At 35.8% G+C, this 23974-nt stretch overlaps 1 protein-coding gene across 1 annotated transcript in view; it reads left to right on the forward strand.

Annotated features, from left to right (window-relative positions):
- Positions 1-63: 63 nt before the first annotated feature.
- Positions 64-23974, forward strand: part of PEX3 (peroxisomal biogenesis factor 3) — a 39987-nt gene continuing 16076 nt past the window's right edge. Inside the window, exons 1-9 of the mRNA XM_032160689.2 lie at positions 64-374; positions 8128-8259; positions 11960-12041; positions 17112-17155; positions 19946-20070; positions 20368-20434; positions 20542-20596; positions 21143-21311; positions 23464-23534. Coding sequence (XP_032016580.1) covers positions 302-374; positions 8128-8259; positions 11960-12041; positions 17112-17155; positions 19946-20070; positions 20368-20434; positions 20542-20596; positions 21143-21311; positions 23464-23534 — 818 coding nt within the window. The 5' untranslated portion in view covers positions 64-301. The remainder of the gene's footprint in view (positions 375-8127; positions 8260-11959; positions 12042-17111; positions 17156-19945; positions 20071-20367; positions 20435-20541; positions 20597-21142; positions 21312-23463; positions 23535-23974) is intronic.

Here is a 23974-nt window from a genome sequence, read left to right on the forward strand (position 1 = left end):
CGGGGGAGTCGAATGGAAAGGCACTCGGGAGCTATTTCTGAACGGACCTGGGCGTGTCGGACCAGTGAGCGGCGGCGGCTGCGCGGCGGCAGAGGCAGAAAGCGTAGCTGTTTTGCTGTAGTCCACGCCCCCTTGCCGCTCCGGTGACAGTCTCTGCGGAAAGTCACGTTTGTGATTTCGGGAGAGCACAGAGCGGGACGACGGCGCTCTTGCTGGGTCATCTGGGCCAGGTGACGAAGAAACAGTTTCCTGGTGAAGCAACCCCTCACCCCTAGTCACCCCACACCCCTAGGGCCTAAAGATGCTGAGGTCTGTATGGAATTTTCTGAAACGCCACAAAAAGAAATGCATCTTCCTGGGCACGGTCCTTGGAGGTGGGTGACAACGTGCTTGAAAGGGGGCATTGGGAGAAGGGGGTGGGAGAGGTGGCTTTTTTTTTCTAAAATAAGGACAGGTCGGGCGATCCTAGTCTGGGATATGTAGAGGGGATTCGATCAACCATGGGATGAAAAGGGAGGTAGCCAACCTCCAGGTTTCTCCCATCTCTGCAGTTGAGAAATGCCTCTGTGCTCTTTGCCTTGTCACCGCCTCTTAACTCTATTTCTCACCTATCCTTTTTTCTCACGGACCTTTGGAGAACTCATCACAGTTTAAGTTTCTGTTTCAAGGCACCATTCTCTTACAGGAACTTCAAAAAAAAAATTCTGCTTTCCTGTGAGATTCTTCATTTCTGTTTGGCACTCTTGGTACTTTGGCTCTCACCCTTCTCAGGAGTTTAATAATAATCTAGGGAAGTTACCTATAGGCTGCACTTCGGGTGGTGGTTAAAGTCGATTTGAATTTTTGAAAACAGCGCAGTTGTCCTAAAGGACTGAAGGATATGGATTAGATAAAGAAAATATTTTATCTCTGTTTCTGCCATTTTAGAATACAAACTATGGCAGTAAGAAAAATGCTTGAGGGATGTTGTGCAATCTTCCTCAGGATCTTCAAGGTTGGGATCATTGTAATCTAGCTGACATAACTGAGTTGCACAGGCCCAGAGGAGATTTAGAAACAGATCAGATAAAAATCTGAGACGCTTTTCCCTCATACAATGCTCATGTGATAATATACAGGGATTTGAAGGAGGGAATAAAAAGCTTCGTGAATTATATGAAAAGGACATCTAGGAACTATAAAAGAGGGAATTTGTTAGAACTTGAGTTTTTGAGAAATAGTCTTACCACTTATTACATGCTATGTTTACAAAAGTACTTCAAATCAAGAACAGAGTTTCCCAAATAATTTGGTTGGCTTTTCTCTTAGTATTAGATTGTATTCTGTTCTCCCCAAACAATTTGAAATTAACAGTACGTATTAGATTATATTCTGTTCTCCCCAAACAATTTGAAATTAACAATACGTATTAGATTGTATTCTGTTCTCCCCAAACAATTTGAAATTAACAATACTTTTAGCATCAATAGTTCAGGTTTTGGTGATGCTTAAAAGTTTGAAACAGAATTCTTGTTGCTGAGCCAAGGATGGTGTTTTGCATGTCTCTGAGGTCTATCACAAATCAATAATAAGCATTATGTAAATTTTGAACACCTTCGAGAAATCCTTTATATATAAAAGGTATTTTCTGATATCTTCAGTCTCTAGTATCTAATGTATATCTAAATTATCCTAAGACTACAGAGTCCATTTTATTTATAAAAGCTAAAAATATATGTGTGATTGAAGAAATACAAATAAAGTATTTTTGCCTTTACTGAAGGAAGGAAAATTATCTCTTTAGCGATCTCAGAAGGAATACTCCTTCAGCTTATGGAACAACCTTGTGGTAAATTAGAAATAATCACAGGGGAAGCAAAAGAGTATACTTAAAAGAAACTTATAATTTTTTTAAAAAAACTAACAAGAGCTTATATAGTTACAGAATAAGAGGAATGCAAAAAAAAGAAAAGTTCAGACGGCCAGAAAGAGAAAATAATCCTAGTGTTTTATTTCGAAAAAGGAGTCAGTCTGAAAAGAAAGGAAGAGTAGATGACCGTGGTTGGCATTTGTTTGAGTCTCATATTCTTTCTGCTTCAGGGAGAAAGTTCTACCGTGTGTTAGAGTTTAATTAATCTAACTTAAGAAATATTTATCAAGTGCCTATAATGCTGAAGGTAATATGAATGGAAATACAAGATTTATATATTTTTAATAGTAACAGCTACTATTTATTGGGTGCCCACTTTACGCTGGGCATGGTGCTAAGCTCTTCCTATTTAGGCAGAATGACAAGAAGGCAATTATTATTATCCCCATACAAAAATGTGGCAACAAGAGCCCTAAGAATTTAAGAAACTTGCCTCAGGTCTCAGAATTAGTGAAGGGAAACTGGAATTCAAACCCAGGTGTGTTGGACCCCAAAGCACATTCTCTTTCCACATTATATCACTGTGCTTTCATGGCCTTTATGGTCTGATAGGAAGGAAAAGCAAGTATACATGTAATTAAGATACAGAAAAACAAGAGAGGTGAAAAAATGCTGTACAGATCACACTGGCAAGTAGCATATGCAGTTATGAAAAATCAGGAAGAATTTCGTGGAAGAAGAGACACATTTTGACAAGCTTGAAAGCTGGGTAGTATATCAACAGGCATGCTCAGAGAAGTTTGGCCATTCAATAGTGGGGGAAATAAGTAAGTAAAACCTTGAGTAGCAGGCCTTCTTAAGTAACAATTTCTGTTCCCTCGATTTTTAGATGGGTAACTAATTGGTTTACACGTTTGTGTAATTTGACCAGTTTGGGGGATTTGGGTGTGTTTGGTTTTTGGGTTTTTTTTTGGTTTTTCGTTTTTCAGACAGGATCTTGCTCTGTTACCCAGGCTAGAATACAATGGTGTGATCATAGCTCACTGCAGCCTTGATTTCTCCTTTGCTAGCTTTACAATGTAAGGCAAGTAGAAAGGCTTCCTTATGAAGATTTGCCTGACATCTTCACACTTTTCTCACTCATGCGATCCTCTCACCTCAGCCTCCCAAGTATCTAGGACTACAGGTGTGCACCATCATACTTGGCTAATTTTTAATTATTTTGTAGAGATGGGGGTCTCACTACATTGCTCAGACTGGTCTTGAACTCCTCCAGCAATCGTCTTGCCTCAGCCTCCTAAACTGCTGGAATTACAGGCATGAGCCACTGAGCCTGGCATAATTTGACCAGTTTGTGAAAAGACTAGAGAATTGACTCCCAAACTTTTTGATCTAAGGTCTCCTTTACATTCTGAAAAATTAAGGACCCTCAAAAGCTTTCTAAATTTTATATCTATTAATAGTTATGATATTCAAAATTAAAATGAATTTTTTAAAATATTCATTTTAAAATAATAAACCTATTACATATTAACATACATAACATTTTCAAAAAATTAATGAGTGTCATTGTTTTACATTTTGCAAATATTTTTAATGTTTGGCTTAATTGAAGAAAGCTGGATTCTCATCTCTTTCTATATTCTGTCAGTTGTGATATCACACATCATGTAACCTCTGAATTACTCCACTGTATACTCATGATAGAATGAGAGTGAAAAAGGCAAATAACATTTTAGTATTATTACAAAAACAGTTTTGATTTTATAGACCCCCTGAAATGGTCTTAAAGACCCCAGGGGTGCCCATGCCACACTTTGAGAACCATTGCACTGGAAAAAGTGTTGGAGAACAGAGAGCAACCAGATTCATATTTATTGACTTGCTGGTTTCTGAAAAACTCAGAACATTGACTTGGATTTATACCTTAAATCCTGTAATCTCTGGCTTCTTCACATTTTTTATTCATTCATTCATTCTGTCATTGAACAAACATTTGAATGAGAGTAAGTGCCTGATCTCACTGTACTTTACTCTGGAAATACAAAGGAATAAGACAGATCCTGACTTTGAACTCATGGTACAGAAATGGAAATAAAAGTAGTATGATAGTATAGTACAAAAATAGAGCAGGGTGTTGTGGGAGAATAGATGAGAAGAAAATGTGAAGATGTCAGGCAAAGCTTTATAAGGAAGAATTTCTACTTAAATTGCACAATCTCGGCTCACTGCAAGCTCTGCCTCCCGGGTTCACACCATTCTCCTGCCTCAGCCTCCTGAGTAGCTGGGACTACAGGCGCCTGCCACCACGCCCGGCTAATTTTTTTTTTTTTTTTTGTATTTTTAGTAGAGACAGGGTTTCACCGTGTTAGCCAGGATAGTCTCAATCTCCTGACCTCGTGATCCGCCCGCCTCGGCCTCCCAAAGTGCTGGGATTACAGGCATGAGCCACCACGCTCAAATTAGGGGTATTTTCAAGGAGTGTCCTTAAAGGCTACATTTTTAATTGTCCCAAGTGATTCTGATGTAAGTGGAACAGGGAAACCACATTAAGAAATGATGGCAAGATGTTGAAGTATTCCAAAAACATGAGTGATATTTAATGAGATTTATGTTTTAGAAAATCACTTTGCATATATAAGATGGGTTAAACAGGTGTGGGACCAGAAACTGAAGAGTTAGGGAACTATTGAACCAGTTCAAGAGCGTTAATTTTTAAGGTCTAAGTGAAGACAGTGATAAAGAAGTTGTAGATAATTGGCAAGATTTAGAAAATGTGTCTGATAGAATCAGAATACTATTGTAGGATTTTGTGATCTGTTGGATTGGGAACAATAGGTTATTTTCAAACGTTTTTTGAAATTATTAACCTTGTGAAATAGTTGCATTGTAGGGATTTTCATCCAGAAAGAGAAGACTAAGAGATGGCTTTAAAACAACTGAATTGTGGAAAGACTAGAAGTCTTATTTTACTAGTAATGTTATTAATGGAAAACTCAAAGCATTTGACATTTATTTTTTAAGGTATTTAGTAAATATTTTCATTGTTAATACATAAAGTGATAGCTACAAAAGAAACATTAAAGCTCATATAATCCCAATCTTTCATTTTATGGATGAAGAAATTTAGACACAGAGGGAGGAAGGGACTTTCTTAAAAGTCACTAACTACTTGATACCAGATAGTCATGAGCTCCATGTTTTAGCTAATGAATTACCTGTCCTCATTCTTATTTTTCTAAGGGAACAAGTCTGACAAAATCAGAATTTATGAGCCTGGGTGAATTAGACCTTGTATAAGAACTTAGTTCAGTGCTAAAGAAAAATAATGGATTGTGTGATTTTAGCCTGATTTCCAAGTACCACAAAATGAGCAGCTTAAGCAACAGAAATTTATTATCTTACAATCCTGAAATTTAAAAGTCTAAGATCAGGATTGGTTCCTTCTGCAGAGCATAAAGGAAGGATCTATTCCAACCCCCTCACCATGGCTCATAGATAGCCATCTCCTCTGTTTTTGCTTCGTCTTCCCTCTGCAATTGTCGACATCCAAGTTTCCTTTTATAAGGACAAGTCTTACTGAATTAGGACCCACCCTAATGACCTCATTTTAACTTGATTACCACTGTAAAGATTCTATTTCCAAATAAGGTCACATTTTGAGGTGTTGGGGCTCCCATGACAATTAATTTTCTTTTTTAGTTTAGTTAGAATATCAAAGTGTGGCTAACTAACTACTCTATAATGTTCACATTCTCATTTCACATTCAGGAAAATATGACACTCAGGAAAATTGACTTCCCCTCAGATATAGACCAAAATATACACACTTATATCATACGGCCTATGCTGAAATGTGTTAAATAACAGTTCCTAAAAAAATCATCAGATTTGTTGAGACTCTGATTAAAGCAGTGGACCTTCTCCCCAGAAAAAAGACACCAATCAAATTTACTATTATTAATGAAAAAAATTCTTAGCTGTGCAAAACGTGTCATCTTAGTGTTTGATTTTACAGTATAATTTGAGAAATAATCATTTTACATGTAACTTTTGTAAGCTGTTGTGCAAATAAGATACAAACTATTCCTTGAGCTCTATTATGTCAGAGTTGCCTGTCATAGAGTAACTTTGTGAAATATAAGTCAGTTTCTTTTGTTGGTATTGTAGCACTATCATCAGTTTCTTTAGAATGGAGTACAGGAAAGGTAGCCATGAAGCCACTTATGTGGACTCTCATTTCTTCTTTAAGCTTTGTTATAATACATTAATTTGCATATAAACATAGCAACAGCAATCATACTATAGTTCTAATTGTTTTTAGCGCATACCCTTTTACTGAACTACTATTTTTAAGAGTATGTAATATCTTATCAGTTCACCTGTAGCACCTGTATTAGTGAAAATAATTCAGGATATGTATTTGCTTTGCAGTTCTTAGAGGGCTACCCACTTTCTATCTGTGACAAACCAAATCTAATTACTTAGGTCATGCACAATTCTTAGGTTATGTTTAGTAGATACTGGGGGTCACAGACAGTGGGAGGTAGGTGAGCATTGGTTAATTCCTTACAACCTGGCTCTCAGGTTATAATGAAACCAAGTTCTGGCACACTTAAAAACATCTACTGGCAAACAGAGATTAAAAGTAACACAACCTGTTCTGTAAGCTCATTGAAGTCCCAGTGTTCTGTCCTTGTTTCATGCTACCGCAGAACTGCTTATAAAAGATTTACCTGAAGAAAATGCAACAGTGTTCTAGCTGTAGGATTTGGTTGGCTACCTGGTTAACTCAGTTGACTAAGAATCCCTTGAACTAGCAGCTAAGGCTCCCAGGCAAAGGTGAAGGACTTGTTTGATTCATATATTCTAGTTCATATGAATATTACTAAAATGTTTTAGCTAGTCCAGTATCTTGAAAACCATTAATTTAATCTATGAAAATCCATTGCTGATACTCATTATGCTAATTAAAAATATTTGGTGCTGATCAGTGATAAAAGCTAGTTGAAGAGCTTAAGCCTTAGAATGTGGCTTTTGATCAAGTGTGGCTAACTAAACGCTCTGGAATGTTCACATTCCCAGCTAGGAAAACTGACTGCCCCTCAGATATAGACTAAAATGTACACATTTATATCATACTGCCTATGCTCAAATCTGTTAAATCACAGGCCACATGACACCACCTATATTCTTATCCTGTGGTGTTACAATTTAGGAGTTTCTGTACCGTCTTCCCTCTTTTTTTTTCCAATTAAGTTACTAATTTTTAGATGAGAGAGTTGTATTTTCTCTCCTTATCTCAAAGAGATTTTTCTAACACATGGATGGATAAATAGATTTCTGCCTGACTAACTACCTTTCTTCCATTGTTCCTTTTAAAAACTTTATCTTATATTTTTAAAAAGTATTTTGTGTTCATTGAAGAAAATATAGGGGACAAAATGACCTCTTATCCCACCATTCAGCAGTGATCATTGTTTATTATATTTTAGAAATTAAAACTCACCTATTTTTTGTACCTGTTTCCATTAAAAAAAGTAAAATTTCCGGGATCTTATTTTATCACCTAACAGTATAACGTGGATATTTCCTTGAGTCATTATTTAGCAATGTGGTTTTTAATTGCTGCATAAGATTTCATTGTATGGCTAGACTATCATTTATTTAAACAATTCTCCATTGCTGGACATGTAGAATATCTCTAGTCTACTAGTAAAGGCACTGCCAGACTTTTTTTTTTTTTTTTTTTTTGAGACGGAGTCTTGTTCTGTCGCCCAGGCTGGAGTGCAGTGGCGCAGTCTCGGCTCACTGCAAGCTCCGCCTCCCAGGTTCATGCCATTCTCCTGCCTCAGCCTCTCTGAGTAGCTGGGACTACAGGCGCCCGCCACCACGCCCGGCTAATTTTTTGTATTTTTAGTAGAGACGGGGTTTCACTGTGGTCTCGATCTCCTGACCTTGTGATCTGTCCGCCTCGGCCTCCCAAAGTGCTGGGATTACAAGCGTGAGCCACCACGCCCGGCCAGACTTTTTAGGTTTAATTCCTTTCCCTTCTTCAAACCTAGTCCTTATGTGCCCATCATTTCCTCTGTCATTGGCTGTAAACTTGCTGATTTCCTTTTCTTCGGGCCAGTCTTACAAAATTCTTTATTTAGGTTTTAAAAATGTAATTTTAGCTATCCACTAATATAAAACTTATAATCGGATAAAGTAGGTTAAAAATACTGTGTAGAATTTTTGGTACTCTAATGAATATAGTACTTTTTTAATGATTGTAGGAGTATATATTCTGGGGAAATACGGACAGAAGAAAATCAGAGAAATACAGGAAAGGGAGGCTGCAGAATACATTGCCCAAGCACGACGACAATATCATTTTGAAAGTAACCAGAGGACTTGCAATATGACAGGTAAGACAGAGAAATATTTATACATGTGTAAAGTTGTTTGACGGTTTGTATTAATTTGCATATCACCAGGATCAAATTTAGAGGAAAAGGCAAAGAAAGGATGGTAAATCTAGCAAGTGTTTGAATGATTTAACTGAATGACATCATTTTAATGTGAATTTTAAAAATCAGTTCATTCATTTTATTTATTCATTCAGCAAATACTTGTATCCAGGCCTGGGGAAGCAGGAGGTGAACAACAACAACAAAAAGCCCCTGACCTTTGGAGTTTATATTCTAGGGAGAGGAAAAGATGATAAACAACAAATAAGTAACTTTAGGCAGTGATGGCTGCCATATGGAACATAAAGCCATGTGAGGGCTGGAACGTTCTTTAAGACAGGGGATCAGTAGAGTCAGGTTTCTTTGATGTAACATTTGAGCAGAAACCAAATGTTACAATGGAGGAAGCCATGTGAAATGCCTGAGGCAGGAGCAAGCTTGGTACTCTCAGGACACAGCAAAAAGGCCATGTAGCTAGAGCAGAATGAACAATGGCAGTGATAGGAAACAAGGCTGCAGAAGTAGGCTTGATCCCACTGGGCCTATGGGCCATAGGAAAGAGTCATTAAGTTTATTAAATTTACAGTAGGCAACTATAGACCTGTGAGTCATCCACAATAGTATACACTCAGGCAATGTTAATTAATGGCAATAATTTAACCTCCAGAGCTAGAAACATAGTCCTGGGAGAATGCCATCACAAAATCAGCCTGCCCAGTGTGTTCTAACTGGCATAACTGAAAAATTAGTTCTCAAATCCATGCAAAGCTTGTTTTTCTTTTTTATTGTTTAAAGCTTACTCGTTTCTTTAACATTCTTTCAAGAACAATTAATTTAGAAAGAATTTATAAAGGTACATTCTCCTTATTTAATTTTAAAAGTAGAAATTTTTTAGAGTTAAAGGCCTTTATTATTAGTTTACTTACCTCATTTTACTGGAGGCTGAGATTAAGAAGGGTAAGAGGCACATCCAAAATTACAACTGGAGTATGATTTTTAATATTTGAAGTAGTAATACTCCGAATACCTTCATTCTGCAAAGCAAATAGTAATCACAAATACTATACATAATGACAATTCTGAGAGTAAAATGAACATTATAAAAGCCACTTCATAAATGTTTTGTGAAGCCATGATTAGATAATGCCTATAAAGTGCTTGATGTATAATAAATACTCGGTAAATGATAACTTTTTAAAAATTACAAAATTATTTAAATTGACATTCAGCATTCAATGTATTGGCACTGCCTAGGACATTTTAATGAATTTTTAGAGAATGGTCCATTTCTGGTTATTATTTGAATTTTCAAAAAATAATAAAATGGGCCAGGCGTGGTGGCTCACACCTGTAATCCCAGCACTTTGGGAGGCCGAGGCTGGTGGATCACCTGAGGTTAGGAATTTAAAACCAGCCTGACCAACATGGAGAAACCCTGTCTCCACTAAAAATACAAAATTAGCCGGGTGTGGTGGTGCATGCCTGTAATCCCAGCTACTTGGGAGGCTGAGGCAAGAGAATCACTTGAACCTGTTAGGTGGAGGTTGCAGTGAGCCGAGATCACGCCATTGCACTCCAGCCTGGGCAACAAGAGTGAAACTCTGTCTCAAAAAAAAAAAGTAAAATGTAGCTGCTGGGGTCTTAAAATACATCTCAAGTTTGATATGGACCCTTGTGTCAGTTTGGGTCCCCTGGAAGCAGATGCTAGGATGGGATTAGATGTACAAGAGATCTACTAGTAGAAATGCCTGTAAAGAATAAAGGGGAAGGGAAGCAGAAGAAGGCAAGCGAAGCGTTTAGGCCACAGTGCAGGTCTGACACTTGGGAAGGGAAAAAGACAAGGAAGGAAGAAAGATTAGGCAAGAAAAGTCTCAGACTACAGCACAGTTCTAAGAAAGCATTGGGAGACCAGTGAAGAGTGTGCAAGCCAAAGTTTCTGGTAGAAGAGACCTGCAGAAATGGGCCTGCTTTAGTGTGCCCATCCAAGCAGTGTCATTGGCTGGGAGCAGTGCAAACATGGTGATGGATCCAGAGGAGTGGCAGATGGGGTTGTTAATTAACTATGCTCCTCCAGCAAAAGATAAGGGTCACACATTTCCATGATGCAACCCTAAGATGAGCAAATAGCTGACTATAGGCAATTAAAAGTAAAATATTTAATCTCTAAGAGCCAAAATATAGGTTCAATGAAAACTTTCCAAATTAGCTTTCTGCACATTCTGCATTTTTTGTACAATTCATAACATGAGCATTGATAATGGTGTTACAAATAATATCAAATTTCTATTCCTTTGGATAAGATGTAATTGATATACTAGAAAAAAAATGAGTGCTTTGGGGTAGATATAAGTAGTTTTCTTATCCAAGAAGTTTTCCCTTTTAGAATATGGTGTTCATAGCCAGGTGTGGTGGCTCACACCTGTAATCCCAGCACTTTGGGAGGCCAAGGTGGGAGAATTGCTAGAGCCCAGGAATTCAAGACAAGCTTGGGCAACATAGTGAGACCTCATCTGTACAAAAAATTTAAAAAATTAGCTGGACATGGAGGCCCATGCCTCTAGTCCTGGCTACTTGGGAATCTGAGGCAGGAGGATCGCTTGAGCCCAGGAGGTCAAGGGTGCAGTGAGCCGTGATTGCACGACTGCACTCCAGCCTGGGTGACAGTGTGAGATTCTGTCTCAAAAAAAAAAAAAAAGGAATGTGGTGGTCTTCATATTTTTTCATTTCGTTATCATTACTTTTTTAGGGTTTAGAGACTCATTTTACATTTTTATGTGTATATTTCTCCATTTCTTTTTTTTCTCTAATCCCATGACAGATTCTTATTCTCCAGCATTTCTTATTCCACATGTAGAGCCATAAATAAACTCCTAAAAATCACATGAAGTTTTTTTCCCATAGATTGCTAGTCTCATTTCATCTTCACATTATTCCTGGGAGTAAGAAACAATAAGAAACAACAGCCACTGACAAAACTAAAACTAAAACTCAGCAACTCTTAGTTTCTAACCCAGTGCATTTTTATTTATGTTATAATAAATGTTTATTGCTTTGTAGTATTACAAACAGTAAACATTTACAATAAACAGTAACAAATAATACCCACTGACAAAACTAAAACTCAGCAACTCTTAGTTCCTAACCCAGTATGCTTTTGTCTAGGTTATAATAAATGTTTATTACTTTGTAGTATTTAATTAATAAACTTTTTAAAAATTAGAATGAAAAATGAAGCAAAAAGTATAGCTGAATATAAAAATGTTTTTGATCATTGTCATTATATCAGAAGTAAACACTTATTGTAAAAAATTTGGAGAGTATGGAAATGAAAAAAAAGGAATTGTTCATAATCCATAGCTCAAAGACCACCACTGTTAAAATCTGAGAATAATTCTTTCTATTGTTTCTTCTGTGTGTACTTCTGTTGCTGTGATCATAATGTTTATATAATTTTGTTAAATTACATAAGCAGATAAATGATTTGTTAGGATATAATCGTTTTATAATAATAATAATAATTTGAATTGTCTAGCCCTGACTTTCCCTTCTGACTCTTGCTAGTTGCTAGCCCTATCATATAGCATAAAACAATGCGCATTTCTTAGTGAGGGCAGTCATATCACTTGTGACCTTTTTAATTTTTTTGTTTGTATTACAGTGTTGTCCATGCTTCCAACACTGAGAGAGGCCTTAATGCAGCAACTGAATTCCGAGAGCCTCACAGCTCTGCTAAAAAACAGGTAAATGCAAGTTACGGCATTTTCTGTTTAAGCACTGCACTTAAAGTTTATAGAATGAACTGATACACTTTTCAAAAATCTTTGTTATTTTTCTATCTAATTAAAGTTTATATAGGCTCAGTAAGAAAAATACTAAATATATCATTGAACCCATATTTAATTTTGTCTATGCTCTACTTTTTTGCATAAAGCATTCAAGGCAATGATATTTATATGTATTGTTTTTCGTATAAATAGACCTTATAGCACTTTGAAATTGTTCACAAATTTAATTATGGAGTGCTTGTGAAATGTGTTCCTGAACCAGATGCTGTGAAGCTAACAAAGTTACGTTAAATATTGTGCTTCTTTCAGAAAGAGCTTATGGTGTAATAAAGTATGTGAACGTACGTTTTAAATAAATGAGATATACAGGACTTATATTTTAAATTACTACCAAAATGAAATACAAACATAACATGAGCATGCAGTACTAATAATTTACATTGCCATGGCAGTTTGCTGTTTCCAAAAGCACTTTCACGTATGTAACCTTGTATATTGTGTGTAGCATGTATTGGGGTATTGTAATTTGGTATGATACTGTATTAATTTGAGAAGACTTCCAGCAGGAAATGGCTTCTTATTTTAATGACAATGATGGGAGGGTGGGCAGGGAAATGGTTTCACTAAATAAATGTTAATCATTGTGGCCTTCCTAAAATAATCACTTGCCTTTAATCACCCTTCAAATAGCCAGGGGAAAAGTAGTTCTATTTCTAAACTGTCTGACTGTGCTAGCCCTGGTGCTAGGTACCTTGCATATATGCTCCCACTTAATTTACACAATATCCCTGTGAGGCAGTTACTATTATTCATTTTGCAATAGGAATTGAGTGCTCAGACAGGCTACATAACAAGTGGGGAATTTTATTTAAAAACACTTACTATATTCAGAGAATACTTCCCAAAATAACAGTGGATTTGTGTACTTGAGATTTCTTTTATCTGATTAAAACAGAATGCTAGTGATGAGGGGTTTCCCTTTTTAAATTTCTTCATTCTTAGAGGTAGACAGACCTTCCTTCGTTCTTACCAATATAAGGTTTAGCTTATAAATTAGTTCATACAGTTTTATGAAGAAGAAACATAAGCAGATTGCTTTTGATCAAATACATAATTACCATTTGTATGTACATAGGTAGGAATTGAAAAGAAGTAGATTTTAATTTCCTTGCTTTTTGTCGTGATGAGAAGGCAAGACAAATTAAATAAGTGAATAGCATTTTTATACGAGCAACATAATACAGACAAAATAATCGTGGTGGCATTCTTCCTTCTTGGTGAATCTGTTTCCTGCAAGGCCCTATGTGCTTTAGGGGATTTAATAGTTAAGATCAAGTCTCTTTAAGACCTTTTCATCCAAAGGAGAAAGTAGACTAAATAAATTATCATAATTCCAGACATATTTAGTGCAATGACAAAAAGTAAAAGGAAAATTTAAGAGTATCAAAAAAACCAAGGGATTAATTTTGATGGATTATCCTGGACAGCTTTAAAGAAAAGATGTGATTCTGTTTTCTTAATCGGTACACAGGGAGGAGAATTTAAGATGGGCCACAGTTCTCCTCATTCACGGTTTCCTCTTTAAATATTTCCATGTTACTTTTTCTTGGCTTTCTTTTGATTTGAAATTACTATTTGTAATTTGGTTGGGAGAGAAGGGTAATATCCATTTGAAAAATATTTGCATAAATAAGGGCTTGATCCCTTACAAAGTGTGATTAAATAAGGCCTCCAATCTTATGACTGCTTTTGTATTAATTTTATATGAGACTCTGGTCTCACATAAGCCTGTTGAGCAAGTTTTTTTTTTCTTTAAACTATTTCTGATAATAACTAAGATAATAACTAATGAGAAATAAGTAGATGATTTGATAGTCTTATTTTGCCAACTTCATAATAGCAAATAAACAGTTATCACTGTTTTTGATATTTGGTACTCTTCTTGAAGACTGATAATAGCAATGAAGTTTCAATGCAAAAACAAAAAATCTTAAACATCCTCCATCATAAGAGAAGTAGAACACTTTGAAAGGATTCGTTTAATTCTTTTTTTTTTTTTTTAATTTCTCCATGAAGGTATTTTAGTGACATTAAAGAGTCTGGTTGTATTTAACTTGGAGTTGATTTCCATCAGACAAATCATTTGAAAGGAATATTTGTGTTGAAGGTACTTTTCTCTGTTCTACATAGATTTGGAATCTTTTATGTAGATTTTGGAGTTTTTTAAAAAAAGCATCAGTATTTAAAAATCTACTTTTAAGGTCTGATAATGTTGAGTGTAAACATGAAGAAATATCCTGGATAACTATAACTGTCTTCTCCCACCTAAATCATCCCAAATAAAATACAGTTTTTTGTTCGTTTGGTTTTGGTTTTTTTTAGATAGAGTCTTACTCTGTTGCCCAAGCTGGAGTACAGTGGCACGGTCATGGCTCACTACTAAGCACTTTCTATATTGAAATTTTCAGAACCACTGCTTTCTTATCTTTTTTCCTTTAGAATTTTTATAAGAAGTACTTAGAAATTTTTCTGAGGGAGCATTCAAAAAGAGATATGAGTCACTTATGATACATTAAATACCTCACCTTTGAATTGTGGTTGATTCCCAGTTTAATCCGAATACATATGACATTCTGCCATGAGTCTTGAACACTAGATTAGATTAAGGTTGCAGCAGTGTCTTGTGTGAGTTACTCAACACATTTTCTGAACCTGTGCCATCTAGGAAAGAGGTAACTGAAACTATAGAGTCTGCTCATTGGGAAAGAAAGACAAGAAGCTAGTAGTATCCTTAAAATTGTAATAGTAACTCAATTTCTTGTTGGAATGCAAATTTATGTCTGAAAGTAATAATAAAGAATATGGACTTCTATTTTCTATATCTGTGGTTTTTTTTATTTCATGTTTTCTAGTAATTTATTTTTATTGTATTTAACAAAAGTGCTGGTCTGTGACAGATTGGAAAGGAAAAAGAAAAAAAACTGATCCTTCCACTAGTGGTTTGAAAAGCACTAAACTACCTCCACATAGTACATCCATACAATGGTGTACTATACTTTGGTTAGAAAAGTGGCTACCATCTGTATACAATTGTCCCATCCACCTTATCCATGGTTTCACTTTCCAAGGTTTCAGTTAGCCATGACAACCATGGTCTAAAAATATCAAATGGAAAATTCCAGAAATAAACAATTCCTAAGCTTTCAGTTGTGTGCCATTGTGAACAGCATGATGAAATCTCCCTTTGTCCAGTGGATCCATGCTGTAGATGCTATCTACCTGTTAGTCACTTAGTAGCCATCTTGGCCATCAGATTGGATGTTGAGGTATCACAGTGCTTTGTGTTTAAGGAACCTTTATTTTACTTAATAATGGCCCCAAAGTGCCAGAGTAATGATGGTGGCATATTACGGTTGTGCTATTTTATTGTGAATTATTGTTGTTAATTTTTTACACTGCCTAGTTTATAAATTAAACTTTATCATAGGTACATATGTATAGGATAAAACATAGTATATGTAGGGGTTGGTACTATCTTCAGTTTCAGGCATCTACCGAGGGTCTTCGAACGTATCCCCCAAGGATAAGAAGGGACTACTGTAGTACTATGAAATGATTTCCACAAGATATATTGCTATATTTTTAAAAAGGTAAAAATGTGTATAATATTTTTCACTTATCTAAGGGGGCAGATATAAATGTATATATACATATTCGCTTATATAAAGCAAAAAAAAAGCATTTTTTAAGTCGTCACCTATGAAGAAGGGAGAAAATGAAGAGGGATAGGAACAGACTTTTTTGAATATACCATATTACATAAATTTGATTTGGGAACCATATAAATATTTAATATTATAAAACTATAGTGTTTAAAAAATAATGTCCAAAAATATATAGTACCATAAATCAAATTAACTGACATGTGATTCTAGTTGGTAGTATAACTACAAAGACAGAAACTGTGCTAAATTACTTTGAAACAGAAATTTCACTGTATATCCTTAGTAGGATATATACTCTTCACACACAAAGAATTGGAAAAACAGAAACCTTAAACTCTTTTACACTGAGACTGTTGTGTGTAGAGTGAGGGATGAAGCAAATTAGTAATTATGTTGGTTTCACCTATTTTTAATGTAGACAAAAAGAAACACGGATGTAAGATCAATGAGATTAAGTTAAAAACCTTTTGACTAATTTTAGACTAATTTTCTAAATTTTGACTAATTTAGAAATATCAGTATGAATTCATGATGTATATTACCTTTTTGATTATATGCACAAATAAATAAATAGACATTTATTAGCTTAGTTCACTGGAAAAATCTTAGAAATAATGACCTACCCAGTAGCAATGAACATTCTTCATCAAAGGTTTTGGTCTCTACCATTTCCTGCTATGAGAAAACAGGACCCAGTGAAATTGGTGATATCAAGTCTGCAGCAAGAATTAAATGAGATGAACCCAGAACAAATTTTCATGTCAGAAACTGTAGATGCTATAAAAGACTAATAAAAGATTATACAAATCAAAAGGATTCAGGAGGCAATGTGAATAGTCTTCCAGAAGTGAAAGATAGGCAATTTGAACATCGATAGAGATAATAACTACAGTGGATTGATACACATGAAATATATGTGTAAATTCATGTGTTTATGATTGTAAAACAAAAAAACACTTCATATTTACCTTTGAAGGATTATAGGACCTACTTCATTATTTCTAAAACAGCAAGTTAAGGAAAAGAAAGAAATATTTCCTCTGCGTTTCCTATATGATTTTGTAATCTATCTATACATAACACTCAAGGAGAAAAAGATTGTAAGAATATATACCAGTGAAAGTGGTTGTTATTGATTACTGGAATTAAAATTTTTTTTACTATATTTTGTGGGCTTGCTTTTCTGCAGTTATGCTGTGTTGCTTTTATTTTTTTAAATAAATATAGATCTATAAAATTCAGAGTTTTCTATTAGATTATCTAGATTATTATTTTCATATTTTTTTATTTTGTTCTTTAGGCCTTCAAACAAGCTAGAAATATGGGAGGATCTGAAGATAATAAGTAAGCCTGCATATTCTGTGTGACAGCACATCCTTAAAATATTTATAAAGGGAAATGTTTGCATTCTATTAAGATGACTCTTCTTTACCTGCCTTTTAGAATTGTTGTTAGTATTAAATAACATAGTACAGGTAAAGCAAGTAGATCAATGTCTGGTCATAGAAAGCATTCAGTAAATGTTCGTGGTAATGCTATTGTTATTATGATGATGATGGTAGGTAAAATTGTCCTAGACTACATATGCCTTTATTAGGTACTGACATCTCTAATGTACTTTAAAGGAAGTTTTTATTCCAATCCAGATCATAAATTTACTTTGATACTGTATTGTAAACTTTTGTTAGTGATAAAAAATTGAAACAAAAAGCTAAACTAGGGCCTACATGTCTGCTTGTCTCAGAACTGTTATCCTGTTTTCCCATCCATTCAGCTAATCCTTGTCAACAGAATGATGCTTAAGCCTTGCCTATTTGTTTTTGTTGTTGTTGTTGTTTTCATTTTTATTATATTTTAAGTTCTAGGGTACATGTGCACAACCTGCAGGTTTGTTACATATGTATACATGTGCCATGTTGGTGTGCTGCACCCATTAACTCATCATTTACATTAGATATATCTCCTAATGCTATCCCTCCCCTCTCCCCCGACTCCACGACAGGCCCCGGTGTCGACAGGCCCCAGTGTGTGATGTTCCCCACCCTGTGTTCAAGTGTTCTCATTGATCAGTTCCCACCTATGAGTGAGAACATGTGGTGTTTGGTTTTCTGTCCTTGCAATAGTTTGCTCAGAATGATGGTTTCCAGCTTCATCCATGTCCCTACAAAAGGACATGAACTCGTCCTTTTTTGTGGCTGCATAGTATTCCATGGTGTATATGTGCCACATTTTCTTAATCCAGTCTATCATTGATGGACATTTGGGTTGGTTCCAAGTCTTTGCTATTGTGAATAGTGCTGCAGTAAACATACGTGTGCATGTGTCTTTATAGCAGCATGATTTATAATCCTTTAGGTATATACCCACTAATGGGATGGCTGGGTCAAATGGTATTTCTAGTTCTAGATCCTTGAGGTATCACCACACTGTCTTCCACAATGGTTGAACTAGTTTGCAGTTCCACCAACAGTGTAAAAGTGTTCCTATTTCTCCACATCTTCTCCAGCACCTGTTGTTTCCTTTTTAATGATCGCCATTCTAACTGGTGTGAAATGGTATCTCATTGTGGTTTTGATTTGCATTTCTCTGATGGCCAGTGATGATGAGCATTTTTTCATGTGTCTGTTGGCTGCATAAATGTCTGCTTTTGAGAAGTGTCTGTTCATATCCTTCGCCCACTTTTTGATGGGGTTGTTTGATTTTTTCTTGTAAATTTGTTTAAGTTCTTTGTAGATTCTGGATGTTAGCCCTTTGTCAGATGGGTAGATTGTAAAAATTTTCTCCCGTTCTGTAGGTTGCCTGTTCACTCTGATGGTAGTTACTTTTGCTGTGCAGAAGCTCTTTAGTTTAATTAGTTGCCATTTGTCCATTTTGGCTTTTGTTGCCATTGCTTTTGGTGTTTTAGTCATGAAGTCCTTGCCCATACCTATGTCTTGAATGGTATTGCCTAGGTTTTCTTCTGGGGTTTTTATGGTTTTAGGTCTAACGTTTAAATCTTTAATCCATCTTGAATTAATTTTTGTATAAGGTGTAAGAAAGGGATCCAGTTTCAGCTAAGCCTTGCCTATTTGAAAACAAACCTCTCTAGTTCCCTGTATTTCCTTTCAGCTTTTATACTTCCTTTTATGGGGGGTGAGGGGAGATGGAGTCTTGCTCTGTTGCCAGGCTGGAGTACAGTGGTGCAATCTTGGCTCACTGCAACCTCTGCCTCCCGGGTTCAAGCGATTCTCTTGCCTTAGCCTCCCGAGTAGCTGGCACTACAGGTGCGTGATGCCATGCCCAGCTAATTTTTGTATTTTTAATAGAGACAGGGTTTTACCATGTTGGCCAGGATGGTCTCAATCTCTTGACCTTGTGATCCGCCCACCTCGGCCTCCCAAAGTGCTGGGATTACAGGCATGAGCCACCGTGCCTGGCCTATGCTTTCTTATAATCCTTATGACCAAGATTTCTACATTCTCTTTCTTCTCTTCACTCCCACTCATGCTTTGATGCCCTACAGCCCTGCAGCCTGGCTTCCACACCTGTGTCTTCACCCAAGCAGGTCTCTCAAGTGTCAGTAACAACTTCTGTGTTGCCAAATCTACTGGACATTTTCCTCCTGCTAGGACTCTCGGCAGCAGTCAACACTTTCACTCTCTCCTCTGTTTTGAACACTCTGTCCTAAGCTCCTGGGAAGCCTGTCTTACCAAGCTTCCCCAGTCTTTCTGTACCTTCCTATAGTCCTTAAACAGGCTCATCCTCCTCCGGCTGCCATTGAAGGCTAGAGTTCTTCCACACTCAGCCTTCTTCTCTTACTTGAAAATAGCTCCGCTGACAACTAAGAGTTCTGAAGCTACAATTCTTTGTGCTTCCCAGACTTTACCTTGTTTTCCTTTCTAAGCTAATAGTATATACCTCTTTCACCTAATATATTTCATTGGTTATTGTTTCAATTAAGGGATCATAACTAATTTTTATTAAACAATTGTGAGGAGAGACTGAAATATTTTGAATTGATATATTTTTATACTAGAAACAGTTGTAAATACGTTTTTAAAAGTCATCTTATGAAAAAATAACCATAGGGATGGTTCATGATTTTACACATTTGTATTAATCACAGTACCAAATGGTTTTCTTTTCTCTGTGAAGGTTTCACAAGAAGTATTGTGGCTGTATACAGTACCTGTATGCTGGTTGTTCTTTTGCGGGTCCAGCTAAACATAATTGGTGGATATATTTACCTGGATAATGCAGCAGTTGGCAAAAATGGCACTGTAAGTTTAATAGACTTAAATAGACATTGTTCTTTCCCTCAAGAGTTTCAAAGTTTAACTTATTTATCCTGATAACAATTTCTATGAAATAAATATTATTATATTTCATGTGATTGTGAACTTTTAGTATTATGAATAATTTTTATATGTTGAAACTAGAATTTTTGGTATGTTAAAAAATATTACTTTTCCCATCATTTCAGATCTTGAAAAATCTCAGCCAAAGTTATATTGAAAACATTACTTATTTACCAGTTTAAAATTTGGATAATTGAACTGTATTTCTGTTCTGTACAGACAATTCTTGCTCCCCCAGATGTCCAACAGCAGTATTTATCAAGTATTCAACACCTACTTGGAGATGGTAAGATTCTTATTTGTGACTTTTATCCTAATTTTAATTCATTTATTTTTATTATTGAGGAATTTTTAAACTAAGCAAGGCTTTTAGGTTTGTTTTTTCTTTAATAGGCCTAACAGAATTGATCACTGTCATTAAACAAGCTGTGCAGAAGATTTTAGGAAGGTAAGGCATTTTTCTTTGACTTTTTTGACTTCTTGATTCTAATGAATGAAAGAAAATTAGAATTGTTCTAGTGAAACCAGTGACTTGACAAATGGTGATTTGTGAAACTCTTTGTAATCTAATCAGATACCATCCTAGGATATTGCACTGTGGGATCCATTTTCTTTATCATTTTTTTATACAGAGGGGAAAGTTTTAATATTTCATTGTTAATTGATTGATTTCATACAAATCAGAAATATCTGGGTCATGAGATAAAAGACCTACTTTAAAATCTGCCTCTGAGGCATTTACCTCCCCTTTATACTAGTAATATCTATAATTACAGTAGGAATTCTCTTATGGAATCCAGAGAAATACTTTTCTTGGCTCTGTAGTAATGGCCCTTAACTGGTGGCTGATTTCTTAATCCATTCTATTCCAGTCAGCAGTTACAGGTGTAAGCAGAAGAAACAGGATTTTAGATAGTAGCCTGTTAAGAAAGAGTGTATATAGGATGTGTTATATAGTTTCGATTTATCCCAATTCCCTTTTCTCTGTTTCTAGTGTTTCTCTTAAACATTCTTTGTCCCTTTTGGACTTGGAGCAAAAACTAAAAGAAATCAGAAATCTCGTTGAGCAGCATAAGTCTTCTTCTTGGATTAATAAAGATGGATCCAAACCTTTATTATGCCATTATATGATGCCAGATGAAGAAACTCCATTAGCAGTGCAGGTGCTTAATTCATAACCATTTAACCAAACCAGTTACTCTATACTTTTAAAATTTTACTCTCTTGAAATTTTGATTTCTGAGTCTCTTGAAAGGTAAGTGATTGAAAAGTATATATTTCAATAATTGAAGTAAAACCCCATTAATTTAGAAAACAAACAGCCATTATGAGTGATTTCTAGTAAGAAGCACTTAACAATTTTAGACATTCAGTACATTTTTATTATCAGGTATGTGACAGTAGACACTGTGATGTATTCTGGGGATGTAAAATGAGTAAGACATGTTCATTACACCTGGGGAACTGAAGATACAAATTCAATTGGTGGGCTGCAGCATATTTTTGTATCAGATCAAGTAGCAGAACATAGAGCTGAAGGTCAGGGCAAGATTATAAAGAGCTTTGTATGCCAAGATAAGGAGTCTGAACTCCAATTCGTAGACAAAGAAAGGTAGATGTTAACCAGTCCAATAACACAATCACCTTTGCTTTTTAAAAAAGTTAATGATGAAAGTACAAAAATGGACTGAGGAGGTTATAGTCATCCACATGAGAAACAAGGTCTAATCCAAAAATTATCACCTATAGTGTTGCTAAACACTGGTGTGTCCTGGGTAGTTGTTACATAAGTTATTCATTGATTAAGAGTAATAAAAATGCCAGATTGCAGGTTACGGCTCATTTCCTAAATTAGTAGTTTTTCATTTGTCTGCTGGTTTGCACCCATTCTTTGTAACTAGGAGAGCAGCTCTTACTTGACAACTGGAAAAGCCTTAGAACAGAGAGGCCCTCTATGCCATACCTCAGCAGGAGGCCCTATTAGAACAGAATGCCTTGTTTTCATTGCCTGCAGGATTTCCCATTGCCAGAGACAAAGAGGAACTGTTTGGGTGCTGAGAGATCCTACATTCATGAGTAGGCCAAAAAAAAAGTTGCATCCCATTTAAGGAAACCCTGTAACTTGAAAGATAGAGACTAAACTGATCAAACATACAGGTGGAACAGAATTAATGAAACAGGAGACAACTTACAAAATAGAATCTCAAGGAGACACAATAAGAGTATTAAGAAATCTTTTTAGGACTGTAAAGTAATTTACAGTTTTTGAAATTCAAAACGGGACCAAAAAGAAAACAAAAGAACAGATGAAGAGAGAAATGATGGACCAGATCTTACTGAACTGAATTAAAACCTGAAATTTAAGATTGAAAGGACACATAGAGTCTCAGACTAGATTGATGAAAAAAGACACACACATATCCTGATAAAATCTCTTACCAATAAAAGAAAAATACATAGGAGGTTAATGGGGAGGATCACTTGAGTCCAGGAGTTCAGGACCAGCCTGGGCAACATAGCAAGATCCTGTCTCTAAAAATTAAAATTAAAAAAATCAGTCAGGTGGGCATAGTGGTGCACGGCTATAGTCCCAGCTATTCAGGAGGCTGAGGAGGGAGGATTCTTTAAGCTCAGGAGTTTGAGTCCGTGGTGTGCTATGGTTGCACCATTGCACTCCAGACTGGGCAACACCGATCTGTCTCTTAAAAAAAAAAATGCTTTGGGAGGCCAACCCAAGAGGATAGCTTGAGGCCAGGAATTCGAGACCAGCCTGGGAAACGTAACAAGACCCTACCCCTACAAAAAAAATGAAAAATTAGTATGGTGGCCCATGCCTGTAGTCCTGACTACTACTTAGGAAGCTGAGGCAGGAGGATCACTTGAGCCCAGGAGTTTGAGGTTGCCTAAGCTATGATCATGCCACTGCACTCCAGCCTGGATGACAGAGTGAGACCCTTTCTCAAAAAAAAAAAATAATAATAATAAAATTAAATTAAAAAAAAAATCCAGACCTCTGCAAACTCAAAACCTATTTCTTCTTTGTTGAACTATACTAGAAATCTATCCAAGAAGGGTCAGATAAACAGAGCTCTTACTAAGTGTAATTTTACTTTTACTCATGTCTTAAATTCTACTTATTTGCGCACGTAAACTATTACAGGTTTTTATTTTTGGGGGGGAAGGTCTAACTTTTTTATTGTTGTTAGAACATAGATTTTTAGATTTCCTGAACTCTTTATTTATGAATGTGATTAGTTTCATCATAACCCTGTGCTAATGTTTGAAAACCTTAAGTGTGACATTTTAATTCTATAGGCCTGTGGACTTTCTCCTCGAGACATTACCACTATTAAACTTCTCAATGAAACTAGAGACATGTTGGAAAGGTATGTATCTTCATGTAACAGGAAAAATATGTGTGTATGTTGAATGTACTTGAGACTATTTTTGAGTTTTTCTTGAAAAACATGGTCAGTGTAATATTATATTAAAATTAAATTTTCGACTCTGTTCCCCAGCCTTTAGAGAAGATTTCCTACTCAAACTGGAGGGAAGCAGGGATTTCTTAGGGTAACTCAGCTACTAACTCTACTATCTGAATTCATCAAGTTCTAGTCTTTTGTTTTTCCTCAGTAGGATTGTCCACTTTTTTCTTATTCAGATTTCCACCCCATCATTTCATGAAGCTCTGGAGAAGGTCATCCGTGATATTTTGCCATATCCAATGAACATGTAATGTTCATCTTACTTGACCTTTCTCTGATATTTGACACTGCCTTTCTTGAAATTCTTTGCTCACATGACTTTCATGACAGTATAATCTATA

Source organism: Hylobates moloch, unplaced genomic scaffold, assembly GCF_009828535.3.
Source record: "Hylobates moloch isolate HMO894 unplaced genomic scaffold, HMol_V3 SCAFFOLD_2, whole genome shotgun sequence".
NCBI classification, from domain to species: Eukaryota; Metazoa; Chordata; class Mammalia; order Primates; family Hylobatidae; genus Hylobates; species Hylobates moloch.